This window comes from Pholcus phalangioides, unplaced genomic scaffold (genome assembly GCF_987345545.1).
Source record: "Pholcus phalangioides strain wild (caught in Gottingen) unplaced genomic scaffold, Ppha-v1.0 ptg000007l_1, whole genome shotgun sequence".
NCBI lineage: Eukaryota > Metazoa > Arthropoda > Arachnida > Araneae > Pholcidae > Pholcus > Pholcus phalangioides.
The window spans coordinates 1,253,772-1,270,229 of NW_028301600.1; the positions used below are offsets into that span (position 1 = coordinate 1,253,772).

The window sequence follows — 16,458 nt, forward strand, 5'->3', positions numbered from 1 at the left end:
TATGTGGTATTTATACAAGTACCACAACAGGCAAAATGTCCAACAATGAGTTAAAATAAAGCAAAAAAAAAAATAATAACAACCAGGGGTAAAAAACAGGTTTCTTAGATTTCAGAGTTCACAAATGTTCTTTCTTGTTTAACTTTTTGTAGTATTTGATGTGTTATTTGTATCATTATTCATGCAAGTATTGATATTTAATTCATCAAACTTGTTTCATATAGCTGATTTCAAAGATGCAATGCTAGCTATATGCTTTGAAAATGGCTCCATTTATCTTATGAAAAACTATGATGATCTTTCTCCTGTTATCATTGATACTGAATTGAAAGGTATTTATATCAGTTTCGTAATTGTATAATTTTGTGTACATAATGAATAACATTATAAATACAGTAATACCCTAAAGTTAAACCATAGGTGGGAGCATATAATTTGAATTCGCATAAGTCTGGGTACAATTTTATGTACAAATACATATAGATGTAAATTAATTGAGACCATAGGTTTCTGAAAACATCTGCCACTATATGTGTAGATGTATTTGTAGTACACTCATGTGCAAAATTAAGAGAATTTACACATTGTGTTGTATTTTCACAAAAAATACTGAACCAAAGGTACTAATAATGCCACAGAAGAAGTATGTAAATATTCAGTGTCGAATACGTAAGCATACACGTGCGTGTGGGCAGAGCTGTGACCATGGAGAGGATGATATGAAAATGAGGTGTTTTCCAAGATTCATGTGCTCGCACTTCCCTGCGACATTCGCTGGGTGTCTCGCAAGAGTTTGGTAAGTTTTATAAGATATCAGGTAAAATGAGTAGCCACAAATGTATGGATGACGGAAGGATGAAAGAAGGACCTAAAGATTGTGAACATTTAAAAATAGCGGAAGAAAAAAAAAATATGGTATTGTAATCATTTTATATTGATTCAACATCCTTTTTGAAGGTTAGTATGCAGGTGGCTACAGAGCTCGATGTTACACCCAGTCTCATCTGCAATTTGTGGAAACAGTTTCAGGACACTGGATCCATATCAAGAAGACCTGGACAAGGTTGTCGAAGAGCCACGATCAAGGGCGTAGCCAGGGGGGGGACTTGGGGGTCTGGTCCCCCCCCCCCCCCCCGAAATGTGAGAAAATGACCGAAAAAAGGGAAAAAGATGGCCGAATCCATTGTTCTGTCACTTTGGTCCCCCCCCCCGAAATGAAAGTGGTCCCCCCCCCCCGAACGAAATTTCTGGCTACGCCCCTGGCCACGATGACCAGTGGAAATCGTTATTTGGCACATTCAGCGCGGCACCACAGGACTGCTACAGCATCTGTAACAATAGTCGGGAACCTTTGGGGAATTTGCCAAACCTGCCTCTATCTCTTATTTTTGAAACAGGTTTATATAGTTGTAACTGTATAATTTTTAATAGAATTTGTTATGTTTTCTTACCTTTTATAACCGTGCACGATTGATTAAATTAGTCTGTGACATTTTCATTGCTCATAGTCGGGAAAAATGTGGGATCCTGATCACATCACCATTTTAAATTGTTGTTGCCATTTTTATTTTGTGAAAGTTCCTATAAAAAATCTATTGTCATTTCTTTATGCAAATTGGATGTTGTATTTTCCTATTGGTTGTGCTCTAACATGTATTTTTCTGAGATGGTTGGTCCCAGGAGTTGGATCGTTCCGCATTTCCTTTATAGGTATAAATACCTGGAGTCACTTCGCATTCTCTCGCTTTCAACTCAGTATACATCACTTGAGGTGAAGGTGGTTACCTTTTGGTGAATCGTCCATAGTATGAAATAGCTCGTCTCACTGGTGCTTGGCACATCGCCGGCTGGTTCCGGACCTTATTATGCCTCCTCTCTAGTCATCCGTTGTCATTACTGTCGTCCTGGTTCCTGTCATCGCTGGTGCGTCGTTTGGCTTGGCGTTGATCATCTCTTCCAACTGTCTGGTCGTCACCTCGGCTCTAGCTGCAGAGCCTGCAGTTCTCACTGCCACGTGAAATCTCGGCTCATTGACCTTCGCTCGCTCCCGTCAAGGTCAATGACGTTACTGGTCGAGTGATTCAAGATCGTCAAACTTCAATCGTTGGACTATATAGATGAGTCAACGGACTAGCATGGCGATTGGTATGAATTAGAGAAATAATTTTGAGATAATTTCATTAATTGTAACCTAGTTAATTGTTAAAAGTATTAAGAAATTTACTTATGTTAAAATCTAGAAATTCTCTTAAAATCATTTGTCTCTCTCTTATTGTGTATCGATTGCACCGATTTCACCAGATCAGAATCCTGGGTAGTTACGCTGGGTTGTCGCATATAATTTTGGGGGCTCAACCACGGATCTGGTAATCTGATAATTGTGTGCAATTTGGTACATTTTTGAAGATCAACAAATTTTTTCAGAATTTTTTTTTTTTTATTGTAACTAAAATTCAAATTATGTTTAGGAATGTGTACACTAGTACACCTGGGACTTATCTGGAATTATCGTGACTCTGATAGTCATTTTGTTCAGATTGAGCCAGAAGATGGCCATTCAGAAAGTTTGAATGTAAATAAAGGTGGGACTTGTTTAGCACCTTCTGCTCCGGTTCCCTTGAATTTAGATAACTCATTAGCCCCTCCATCATTTCAAAGGAGTGGTAATTTAACCTTTAATGGCCAGGATGCTGGTATTAATGTATTTTTGGATAAATGTGAAACTTATTTTTCTTTGTATCATGTTCCCAATAAAGTAGAACTTGTCACTAGTGTCTTTGAGGGAAGGGCTAGATCGTGGTAGAAAAATATTCGAATTGAAGAGTGGAAAAAAATTCACGATTTAGACCCTTGGAATGGGTTCAAAAAATTGTTACTTGAGACTTTTTCACCATTTCACACTTGCATGGAAATTGCGCAGGCCCTATTCTCTCAGATGTATGTTAAGGGCTCTTATTTGGGCTTTGTGTTGTACAAGTTGGATTTGTTTCAGAATTATGATCCATCCATTTCTGTTGTGGATAAAATACAACTTATAGTTAAACAATTACCTAGTCATGTTAGAAATTATTTGGAAGTAAGGAGGCCTGAGTCCTTACAAAATTTGTTTGTGCGTTTAGATCAGTATACTGCCTTGCAAATCACCTCACAACGCAGTGAAACCTCACGCAGTAGTAATCAACAAAATTTTGAAACATGTCCTCGTATTAGAGTTTCGCGTCCTTTAGTCTGTTTTAACTGTCGCCAAGTCGGTCACGTCCGCCGAAATTTTTCCTTGAATGCACAGGCAAACGAGTCTGGGGATACATGAAGGGGAGGTGTGTATCCTCTGGCTCCAAATCCTTTCGTCAAAATTTTTTAAGACCTGTGGTCAAGGTGAATAATGCTTATGTACAAGCGAACATCGACACTGGTGCAGATAGTTCTGTAATCAGCCTGAACTTGGCGTGTAAAGTTTCTCAAAACGAGAATGATATAATGTCTTATCCTGGAAGGGACTTTCAACTGGCCTTCGGTGAGTTCTGTCGACCCATGGGAGTCATTATGGCTCGGGTCGAGATACTTAATAGTGTGGTCGCGCGCGACGCGGAGTTGATAGTGCTCACTGGAGCTCCATTTGAGTTTCTAATCGGGAAAGATATTTTAACTTCGGCAGAAATTATAGTAGATTTTAAACATAATGAATTGAAAGGCGGTCTCCAACGCTACCATGGTAAAATTGATAAGGAAAAACTTAGTGCTTTATTTGAAAATTCTGAATTCTCCTTTGAACAAAAAAATGAATTGCAAAAAAGGCTGTCAAAATTTGAAGACTTGTTTCGTGATAAGCCTGGTAAAACTCAGGTTATTGAACATAAAATTTGTACACAAGGTAGTCCTGTATTTCGACCACCTTTTCCACTCCCCTGGTGGAAGAAACAGTTGGTGGAAGACCAGGTTAAACAGATGTTAGAGGACGACATCATAGAACTGGCCTCCACTGACTGGAGTTCTCCGTGTTTTCTGATCAAGAAGAAAATGGGGGACTGGAGATTTGTGGTCGATTACAAGAAAGTAAACAAAATTACCGCTCCGGATCGATATCCGTTACCCTCTATTGAACAAATATTACAAAGGATAGGCGATGCCGCGTATGTCTCTACATTTGATCTTGCCTTTGGCTATTGGCAGGTGCCGGTCAAGCTCGAAGATCGTGACAAGACTTCATTCGTCACGGATTCTGGCATGTATAGGTTCAAAGTCATGCCCTTGCAACATTTCAACGTATGATGACAATTGTCCTCGTACACCTAGTAGGGAAATGTGCCGAATTCTATCTCGATGATATAGTCGTCTATAGTCCGACATTTCATGAACACATTAAAAATCTGGAAGAAGTATTTTCATGTTTAACTAAAGCAGGTTTCACATTGAAGCCTGAGAAATGTACCCTGCATGAGAAAAGTTTGGAATTTTTAGGGTTGAACTTGTCAAGAGATGGTTGGCATGTAAGACCTTGTCAGACTGAGGTTGTGCTGCGGTTTGCAAGACCTTGTAATATTAAACAGTTACAATGATTTCTTGGTTTGTGCAGTTGGTACAGGCAGTTTGTTCCTCGCTTCAGTGACATTGCCCAACCACTTTATCAACTTACTAAGAAAAAATGTAAATATAATTGGGGCAGTGAGCACCAAGATGCCTTTGAAAGGTTAAAGGAAGCCTTATGTTCCCCCACCAGTATTCACGACAAGAAAATCAAGTTGTCCCTTGAGGATATATACCGATGCTTCCGGGGTGGGTTTGGGAGCTGTCCTCCAACAAGTGGAGTCGGATGGTGACAAACCTTTGGCTTTTGCCAGCCGTTCCTTAAATTCCGCTGAGAGGAACTATTCTGTCTCGGAGCAGGAGGGTCTTGCAGTGGTTTGGGCCTGTTCTAGATTTCGTGGCTGGTTTTCCAGGGATCCTGTGACTATTGTCACGGACCATAAGGCTGTCGCATGGTTTTTCAACGCAAAACAGTTGAAGGGAAGACTCAGCAGGTGGGCTCAGCTACTGCAGGAGTTTCCTCTTCGTTTTGAGTACAGGAAGGGTTCTTCTATGGAGGCTCCTGATGCTCTGTCTCGTATGCCGGTATCTGTTGTTAACGAAATAGATTTTGAGGAAAATCTGGATGGAAAATTATCGTTGTTTTCCCTATTGGAATTGTCTGATGTTATAGAAGGACAACAGGCTGAAAGAAAGGATATTATACAATATTTCCATAATAAGGCATCTGGTGATTACTCCCCCAATGAAAAAATTGAATTATATTACGAGTTAGATGATGAAAAATTATATTTTAAGCATAAAGGTAAAAGGTTACTGGTGATACCTTTGACTTGTAGAAAATTTTTTTTGATTGAAATGCATGACCATCCCATAGGAGGCCACATGGGAGTGGCCAAGACTTATCAAAGATGTCTTCAGAGAGGGTATTGGCCTGGTATCCGTAAGGATGTCAAAAAGTATGTTTTGGGTTGTCCGGTTTGTCAAAAATGCAAATTTGATAACAAAAGGAAATGGGGCCTCATGATGTCAAGCACGGCTGGTTGTCCTGGAGAAATAGTTGGAGTTGATACAATGGGTCCATTTCCCATATCCTCCAAGGGGAATATTCACTTGTTGGTGATTGAGGACTATTACACCAAGTGGTTCCCTCTTCGTAGGATAACGGCCAGTGCTGTGAGTAAAAAATTTGTTTTCGAATATTGCATGAGGTATGGATTTCCCAGGAATTTAGTCTCTGATAATGGGCCATGCTTTGTGGCAAATCTCATGAAAGAAACATGTAAGGTTTTACAGATTAATCAGAGGTTCATAACCCCCCTTATCACCCTCAGTCTAATCTGACTGAACGTGTCAATAGGACACTGAAAAAAATGATTTCTTGTTTTGTGGACTGTAACCATCGAGCCTGGGACAAGAATTTGGCTTTTTTTGGTCTGGCATTAAGGAGTGCACCCTCTTAAACTACCGGGCTGACACCTTCAAAGTTATTTTTGGGTCGAGAAGTCGCCTTACCCTTTGATTGGGCTTTGGACACCCCCATATGGGATAGGGCCAGTGTGCCCGAAAAGTTAGTTCAGCAAGTCCGTCAGAGGGTGAGGAGACAACAACGTTGTCAGAGATACTATTATGACAAGAGAAGGTTTCAGCACAAGTTTTTTCGGTAGGCGATCATGTCTTGGGTCGCACTCACTTCAGGTCAAGGGCCCAGGATAATGTTGTGGATAAGCTAATTCCCAGGTGGGAGGGTCCTTATGTAGTCCATAAAAAACTTTCTCCTATAGTGTGTTTGGTTAGGGACTTTGATAATAATTTTAAGGGAAAATTTAATATTTGTAATTTGAAACAATTTATTGAAAATGAAAGTAATTTGAATGATTCCAGTCAGGCATTGGAGGTCTTTATGGCTGAGGCTTCACATGATCAAAGTCCTAATAACAGTGAACATGTTTTGAATATCTCTGAGGATAATCAAGTTCCAAATAATAGTGTTGTCCATTTGGATATGTCCGTTGATGAAACTATTCCTTAGGTCCCACCTTCACGCCAATCTGGAACTAGTGTTTCAAAGCTCATTGTTCCTCTTCATCGAGGTTGGCAGAGGGTATTGGTCAAAAGGAGAATTGGACCTCGGACAGACATATATTATTATGCCCCAGATGGTACTAAATTTAGGAGCATGGTTGAAGTGCTGAAATATGGAGACCTCCAGAGCCTCACTGGTGAAAATTTTTGTTTTAATGGTAATAAATTTATACAAGGGAATATTCGTCGTACTATAGGGAATAAGAGCTCCTGAATAGGCGGTAAATTTTCTTTTTGCACATGCTTATACACCCTTTGAAATGTAGTTTTATGTTAACTTTTGTACATGGTTTTACAAGGTGTGAGTTTGTCCTTTAGCTGGTTTGTCACTGTGGCTATTTATTGTCTTTTATGTGCTGTTTCGGTAGTGAATCATGAGCTGAACGATAATTCTTAAATAATTTATTACGGAACAATATTTACAACTGATTCCCGGCATGTTGTCATTCCCTTGAAGTGTTGCCACCTTCGTACAACATAATACTGCTTATTTTCTGGTGTTGCCAGATACATAACAATTCTCCCACACTAAATTAAGAGATGATTAATGATACAACAATACAATCAAAAGTTATACACAAGAATCAACATTTGAACAGTCACAAGTTCAATCTTTGAACTTGTTTTCTGGAGCGAGTTGAGCGTCTCAGTTGAGTAGTCTGAGCTGGAGGAAAAATAGTCCTTGTTGATCGAGGAGTTGCATTTGAAGTTTGCTCTGTTTCAGTAGAAGCATCTACCATAGATGAAGTCTTGTGTTGGCAAATTGCAGGAATCTCTCGTTGACTTACATGATCACTAAAAGTGACAGATTTCTTTTGAGGGAAATGTCTCATAGGAACAGATAGTCGAATAGGAGTTGGAGAAGACGGTCGATTGACTTCACACCGTCGAAGCTGTTCAAAATGTCTCTTGATAATGTATCCATCGTCTAGTTCAACTAGGTAATGAACACGACCCAATCATTGAACAACAGTTCCATACTTCCATAGGCTTGAATGAGTGTAAATTCTTGACTGTACTCTATCTCCTTCCTTGAAAAATTTGTCAAAGACTGGCTGTGTTCAGTGGCGTAGCCAGGGGGGAGCAGAGGGAGCGATTGCTCCCTCTGCTCGAATCCCCAATCGAAATTTTGCCTACATTGGCGCCTATTTTTCTAAATCACTTTCGATCTTTAAAAACGTGATCTCTATGATTACGTGACTAAGGCTTTGGGTAAGAGCAAAAATGTCGACGTTGTTTACCTTGATTTCCAGAAGGCATTCGATCGGGTCCAACATGGCAAACTCTTGAAGCGTTTACACGAGATTGGAATAGGGGGCAACTTGCTGAATTGGATAGAATCGTGGTTAAGAGATAGGTCGCAACGAGTTATGGTGAACGGGGAATTCTCTGGTTGGACAGACGTCACAAGTGGAGTTCCTCAGGGAAGTGTCCTTGGCCCCATACTTTTTTCACTTTTTATCGACAAACTCGATCAGGGTATCGATGGAATTACTAGCAAATTCGCAGATGATGTGAAGCTAATGGGGGTAATCGGAAATGAAAGCGATAGGGAGTTGCTCCAGACCAACTTAAACAAGATTGCAGCATGGGCAAATGAATGGAGCATGACGTTTAGCGTAGATAAGTGCATGGTCGCTCATTTTGGTTCGAACAACCCACGGTTCTCTTACGAGTTGAATGGTGTCACTATCCCGGATGCAACTAGAGTCACCGATTTGGGAATTCTCATTGACGAGCGACTTAAGTTTTCTGAACATTGTTCAGCGGTTGTCAAAAAAGCGAATAGAATGCTTGGTCTCATTTTCAAAAAGGTCTCTTCGCGTTCTCCTAAAGTCATTCTTCCGCTTTTTCGAGGCTTAGTTCGTGCTGGACTGGAGTATGCTGTAAGGTTTTGGAGACCATACCTACAGAGGGACATAGACTTGGTTGAAGGGGTGCAGAGAAGAGCTACGCGTGTCCTTATTGGCACACAGGGCTTGAGTTATGAAGAAATACTTCATTTTTTGAATATGTTTACATTGGATGAACGCAGGTGTCGAGGAGATATGATCGAAGTGTTCAAAATTTTCAATAGGATGGATAGGATGGACCATGAACTTTTAGTACACCGCCAATCGACTCCTTTTACAAGGGGACACCAGTATCGATTGGTGAGGGACAATGCAAGGTTATGGTGTCGCAGGGAATTTTTCTCCAATAGGGTTGTTAATAAATGGAATAGCTTACCCCCGGAGGTAGTAAATTGTAACAAAATTGACACGTTTAAAAAGAAATACGATAAACATGTTGGGGTAAATCGAGAAGCTATCCATTCTTAGAATAAGACAACCATAAGTATTCTTTATGGGCATTGTATAATATTTTATCATGTGTATATATTGTTTGTAATTTGTGTTAATTGCATTTTTAATTGGGTTGCTGTATTTTTGAAACATATGACATCCATATTTTTATGGGCATCTTTTTATCAGCCACCTCGTTGGGCATTTTGCCTGTTGTGGCGTTGTATTTGTATTTGTATAAAAAAACTTGAAAAATATTCACTTTTTCATTTTTCACCTTCATTGACTAAAATGATTAGTCAAACAAGTAAGAGGAAAAAAATCTGCATGTATGTTTGCGCTTCTTGCAGTTTCACAGTGATTGGGTTTGTACTAATCCTTAAGTAAAGAAGGAAAAAAGAAAGTTGAGGTTTTCATTACCATTTTTGACAATTGCTCTTCATCTGGAAGCATGTTCAGATCAACCTCTGTCACCCACCTTTATTAAAGGGTAGAATCTTGCCCGCTTCTAGCTGTAACGTTTTTCTCTTGCTATTGGTAGTTCTCGGTAGAGCTCCTAGAAATACCGAAATACCTTTCTTAGCTATGAGGATATGGAGTTCACGAAAGCTTATTCTGTTCTGAAGGGCCACCAAGAGCATTGACTAAGGCACCTTTTGAAGAAATTAGGCACGGGAACCTATTGTGGACAGACCACTGAACCTATGAAGTAATGGCTAGGATTCAAGCTCCAAGAAGTATTGCCTTAGGTAGAGCTTGAACTCCTAGAAATACTACTTTATGTATGGGTGACTTAGCTAGATTCATAGTGCCTAGAAATGCCACGTGCTGGTGCCTTGGCAAGAGCTACTAGCTTGTAACTTATGTATAGGGCAGTGTCAAAGACTAGGAAAAAGTGGAAAACTGCTATGAGCTTTTGAACCCTAAAAAACCCAAGATTTTGGGGCCAAAAGGGGGTGCTGGAAGAGTTTTTCTTAAAGGTGGGTAAATAAAAAACCTATAATCTTGGGTCAATAGCGCTATGATATGTAGAGAATGGGAGAGGAAATTATAGTCTTCTATATTTGTACGACAATATATTGTACTACATTATACGGTGATAGTACATAGTTTTATGTTAAAATGTGACTTTTTCAGAAACAGTCTTTTTTCATAGTGTTGTGTCTCCTTTCTATGAATCACTGTTTGTTTCATCATTATGCATATACAGCAGTGCGCCGAATCGGAAAATCCCTGGAAAAAGTTATGGCCGGTGTGTTTGTTAACTCATGACACATATATCTCCCCTCCAATTAATCCAGTGTTTCATAAACTTTTGGCACCCGTGCCCCCCCCCCCGGCTTCATCATAATTTATCGGTGACTGCCTAGAATAGCCTGACGCAGGGGGTGCTCGAACTTTTTCCACCCAAGGTGCCCCTTTCCCCTATTCAATTATTATCAGCGAGCTCCGCCAGTTTCCTGGAGCTGTTTAACAAAACATTTTCGAAGAACCTTTGTCAGGGTCACTGCTCCGTGGGGCCTCTGATAAAGATTGGAGGCGCACAGTTTGAGAATCCATGGCCTAATGTAAAAAAACCCCACTACTAAGTACTGAATAAGCACGCATCAATACACCAACGCGTTGAGACGTCCCTCAAAAAAGGGTAGCAATGAGCCACGAGCACACACACTTTTAGAATCCGTTAATATTTCTGAAATAATATAAATGCACTATATATACTCATTGCTTTTTAAAGCAGAATTCTAGGCATTATTTGTTTTTTTATTTTCCACAACAACACATAGGTGGCAGTGGCGTAGCCAGGGGGGGGGGAGCAGAGGGAGCGATTGCTCCCCCAATCGAAATTTTGCCTACATTGGCACCTATTTTTCTAAATGACTTTTGATCTTTAAAAAAACTTGAAAAATATTGACTTTTTCATTTTCTACCTTCATTGACTAAAATGATGAGTAAGGAAAAAATCTACATTTATATTTGTGCCTCTTGCAGTTTCACAGTGATTGGGTTTGTGCTAATCCTTAAGAGAAGGAAAAAAAAGTGGAGGTTTTCATTACCATTTTTGACAATTGCTCTCAAGCTCTTCATATAGAAGCATGTTCAGATCAGCCTCTGTTCCCCACCATTATTAAGGGCAGAATCTTGCCCACTTCTTTTTTCTCTTGCTATTGGTCATTCTCGATACAGCTTTTAGAAATACCTTTCATAGATATGAGGATATGACGTTCACGAAATGCTCATTCTGTTCTGAAGGGCCACCAAGAGCATTGACTAAGGCGCCTTTTGAAGAAATTAGACACGGGAACCTATATCGGACAGACCACTGAACCTATGAAGTAATGGCTAAGATTCAAGCTCCAACAAGTATCGCCTTTTCTTTGGGCACCTTAAGTAGATCTTGAGTTCCTAGAGTTTCTAGGCTAGAAATATCACTTTGTGAATGGGGGACTTAGCTAGATTCATAACGCCTAGAAATGCCACGTTATCTGCAGGTTATCTGCCTTGGAAAGAACTACTAGCTTGTGTATAGGGCAGTGTCAAAGACTGAAAAAAGGTGGAAAACAGCTATGAGCTTTTGAGCCTTAAAAAACCCAAGATTTTGGAGCACAAAAGGAGTTTCTGGAAGAGTTTTTCTTAAAAATGGGTAAATAAAAACCTATAATCTTGGGCCAATAGCGCTCCGATATGTAGAGAAAATTAGTCTTCTATATTTGTATGACAATAAATTGTACTATATTATATACGGTGATAGTACATAGTTTTATGTTAAAGTGTGACTTTTCCAGAAACATTGCCTTTTTTCATGGTGTAGTTTCTCGTTTCCAAGAATCACTGTTTGTTTCATCATTATGCATATACAGCAGTGTGCCGAATTGGCGAAATTATTCCCTGCAAAAATAGCCGGTGTGTTTGTTAACTCATGACATGTCTCCCCTCCAATTAATCCCAGTATTTCTTAAACTTTTGGCACCCGTGGCCCTCCCCCCGACTTCGTCATCATTTATCTGTGACTGCCCAGAATAGCCTGACGTAGGGGTTCTCACCGCTCCGTGGTGCCCCTGACGAAGATTGGAGGCGCACAACTGTGTCATGGTGCACAGTTTGAGAACCTCTTGGCCTAATGTAAAAAAAACCCACTACAAAGAACTGAATGAGCACACATCAATACACCAACGCGTTGAGACGTTCCTCAAAGAAGGGTGGCGATGAGCCACAAGCACATACACTTTGAGAATCTGTTGAATATTTCATAAATAAAATAATAAAAATGCACTATGTGTATACTCATCGCTTTTTAAAGCAGAATTCTGGGCGGTATTTGTTTCTTTATTTCCCACAACAACACATTGGTGGTCTACGCAGGGCCGTCTTATGACCATCAAAGGGACTTTTCTAAGCTTCTAAGCCCCTCTACCTGTTCAAAAATTCCTGCCTAACAGTTCACTCTCGAAAATTTTAACTGGATCTCATCCTGATGAGATCCCTTATGGAGTCCCTTTTGCACTTGAAGCACTTGGACCGGGCCTGGAATTGTCTACGTATTATGAGGAAAGTTTAAAAGTAACTGAAGATACATACTTATTCTATTTCAGAAAAACAGAAAGTGTCCACGAAACGATGAGAGTCTACTCTTAAGAAATTATCTAGTGTTTTTCAATTAGTGCTTATCCGAGGGCTTACGATACTTTCTAATATGAACTATGGCGTCGTGAGGTTTGCCTACTTACCCGAAGGCCCTCTGGTCAAATTACGAGGGGGAAAATCCAAGAACTTATTAGTCCAGAGGGTTCTCAAACTGTGCGTCACCAACCTTTGTCGGGGGCACCGTGGAGCATCCCGAAGGTTTTTCAAAAAGAATCTTTGGTAAACTGCTCTGGGGAACTGCGGCCAAGCATTGATTAAAGAAACGGGACACCGCGGATGGAAAAAGTTTGAGAACCCCTGTACTAGTCTGTACCATTCATTACTAGACATATTTCCATTCGTCTGATTTGTTATAAAAAACATGGAATGAATTTATTTCACTAGAAATAAATATACATATACTATGCACAATGCCTTTTTAAGTTTTTCAACTTTGAGCATAGAGAACTCCTCTTCAAATAGTATCTCCAAAGGAAGCCGGTAGATAATATAGCATAAAAAAATATTTCAATCGATTCATACACCTGCCATTTTCACTTCGATTCAGAAGATGAGCAGTGGCATTACAAACACGCCTCAGAGATACTTAAATAGATTACGGACGCATGCGACTATTTCTGGTGCACACTGATTCGTTTGAAGCAGTGGTTCCTAAACCTTTTTGGATTCAGGCCACCCTCTGTGCGTCTGCAATCTAGTAGTATGTGATAACCACTGCGGTCATGTGGGCATCATGGTGGATTCACCCCAGTTTGAACCCCACTAGTGGCACAGTGGCGGTGACCAGAGGGAGTCTTTTTTTTTTTTTTTTTCAATTTCTAGGTATGAATGCTAACCCTTTTGTTTGGAAAGCCTTCCCGCAGAGAGCAGGCAGGCTTTGATCATTTTTGTCTCACCACGGCCATTTTCTGCACACGAGGGCTAATTGGACCGGGACCTACAATTTATTGCTGATTCCGAACGGCGAGCTCGTTTTTTATACTCATCGACAGGTTGGTGCGTTAAACCCCTCGATGGGGGACTCCCTGCGGCAGCAATTTTTCGCTGCGGTCAAGTTGCTGTTTTTTGTTGTACCCCTGCATCAGGAAAGTGTTCTGACAAGGACGAACCAAGTCTCCAACTTGCGACACCTCTAACATTTTGGATTCAGGCCACCCTCTGTGCGTCTGCAATCTAGTAGTATGTGATAACCACTGCGGTCATGTGGGCATCATGGTGGATTCACCCCAGTTTGAACCCCACTAGTGGCACAGTGGCGGTGACCAGAGGGAGTCTTTTTTTTTTTTTTTTTCAATTTCTAGGTATGAATGCTAACCCTTTTGTTTGGAAAGCCTTCCCGCAGAGAGCAGGCAGGCTTTGATCATTTTTGTCTCACCACGGCCATTTTCTGCACACGAGGGCTAATTGGACCGGGACCTACAATTTATTGCTGATTCCGAACGGCGAGCTCGTTTTTTATACTCATCGACAGGTTGGTGCGTTAAACCCCTCGATGGGGGACTCCCTGCGGCAGCAATTTTTCGCTGCGGTCAAGTTGCTGTTTTTTGTTGTACCCCTGCATCAGGAAAGTGTTCTGACAAGGACGAACCAAGTCTCCAACTTGCGACACCTCTAAACATCCTTCGGTACTTTAAGCAAGCATCTTATCGACCGGGCTACCGCGCCCCTTAGGCAGGCTTTCCCATGGTATTTGCATAACACGAAACTTCAGGCATCTGCCAGTTTTACTTCTAATATGGAAGACAGATGGCAAAACTTCTCGAACTGAAACCATACATAACTACATACTACTGACATCATATATACATTACGGTCATGCATAATATAAGAAAGAACTTTCCGGCATACATTAATTTGTTAGAAATTCCATAAATCTGTCTTGCTATCTTCCATAAGTCTTGGAAGTACATGCACGATTAAGTAGTTAAAGTAGTGTACATGTGATACGTGCTTACGATAAGAGTGTAACATGATAAAAGCGATTAAATGGAAGCGTGAAGATGCTCTGTGCTTTCATATCTTGGAATAATTTTAGAGAGAGAAAAAAAATATATTTTTTTCCTTTTTATTTTATTTTCTCCTATCATTTTTTTTATATTTTAATCTAAATTTTTTTCCAACTACCTTTTAGGGTGACTTCCCAGTTGTTTTTGGTGTTTGCATTTGTATAAGTACACAAAACATAAAATGGAATTTAAAATTAATTAAAATACATTTTTATATATATATACATAATGTATATATATATGTGTGTATATGTACATATATATGTGTATGTGTTTATATATATATATATATATATATATATATATATATATATATATATAATACTCACTCACACACACTGAAAAGTAATTAATTTATAATTTGAAAAATAATATCAACTGAAGAACAAAATAAATTTAATTTTTTTTAAATTGGGAAATTTATAAAGTTCTTTTTCCACTAATGCATAATTTTAAGTATGCGCCTTAAGCACGGACAAAAAAAATGGCGCCTTTCACAATTTCGCTCCCCCACGGACCAAAACCTGGCTACGCCACTGATAGGTGGTCTACGCAGGGTCGTCTTACGAGCATCAAAGGGACTTTCTAACGCCCTCTACCTGTTCAGAAATTCCTGCCTAACAGTTCACTCTCCAGAAATTTTAACTGGATCTCATTTTCCTGAAGTCCCTTTTGCACTTGAGACACCGGGCCTGGAATTGCCCATGTATTACGAGGAAAGTTTAAAAGTAACTGAAAATACATACATACATAATAGCATTTCAGAAAAACAGAAAGTGTCCACAAAACATTCAGTCTACTCTTAAAAAATTATGTAGTGTTTTTCAATTAGCGCTTATCCGAGGGTTTATGATACTTTCTAATATGAACTATGGTGTCGTTAGGTTTGCCAGCACTTACCCGAAGGTTCTCTGGTCAAATTACGAGGGGAAAAATCCAAGAACTTGTTAGTCCAGAGGGTTCTTAAACTGTGCGTCACCAACTTTTGCCGGGGGTACTGCAGAGCATCCCGAAGATTTTTCAAAGAGATTCTTTGTTAAACTGCTCTGGGGCGCCGCGGGCAAACATTGATTAAAGTAACGGGGCACAGCGGATGGAAAAAGTTTGAGAACCCCTGCGCTAGTTTGTGTCATTCATCACTCATATATTTTCATTCTTCTCTGATTTGTCATAAAACACATCGTATGAATTTATTTCACTAGAAATAAATATACATATACTATGCACAATGCATTTTTAAGTTTTTCAACTTCGAGCAGAACTCTCCTTTAAATAGTATCTCCACAGGAAGTGGGTAGATAATAAAATATAAAAAATATTTCAATCGATTTATACACCTGCAACTTTTACTTCGATTCGGAAGATGAGCAGTGGCATTACAAATACGACTCAGAGATACTTAAATAGATTACGGACACATGCGACAATTTCTGGCACACACTAATTTGCTTGAAGCAGTGGTTCCTAAACCTTTTTGGATTCAGGCCACCCTCTACTTGTGTATCTGCAATCTAGTAATATATGATAACCACTGCGATCGTGTGGGCATCATGATAGATTCATTCCGGTTTGAACCCCACTAGTGGCACAGTGGCAGTTGACAGGAGTGAGGGTTTTTATTTTTTTTCAATTTCTAGGTACGAATGTGCTAACTGATCTTTCGTTTGGAAAGCTTTCCCGCAGAAAGCAGGCGGGCTTTCACTGTGGTATTTGCATAACACGAAACTTCAGGCATCTGCCAGTTTTACTTCTAATATGGAAGACAGATGGCAGAACTTCTCAAACTGAAACCATGCATAACTATGACATCATATATACGTTATGGTCACGCACATTGGCATACGCAAAGGGGGGGGGTTTCTGCATACGCCAATGGTCACGCATAATATCAGAAAGAACTTTCCGGCATGCAT

At 39.8% G+C, this 16,458-nt stretch overlaps 1 protein-coding gene across 1 annotated transcript in view; it reads left to right on the plus strand.

Moving 5' to 3' along the window:
- Positions 1-16,458, plus strand: part of LOC149084781 (tubby-related protein 4-like) — a 178,329-nt gene that overhangs the window by 89,921 nt on the left and 71,950 nt on the right. The window contains exon 5 of the mRNA XM_089232524.1: positions 225-332. Coding sequence (XP_089088650.1) covers positions 225-332 — 108 coding nt within the window. The remainder of the gene's footprint in view (positions 1-224; positions 333-16,458) is intronic.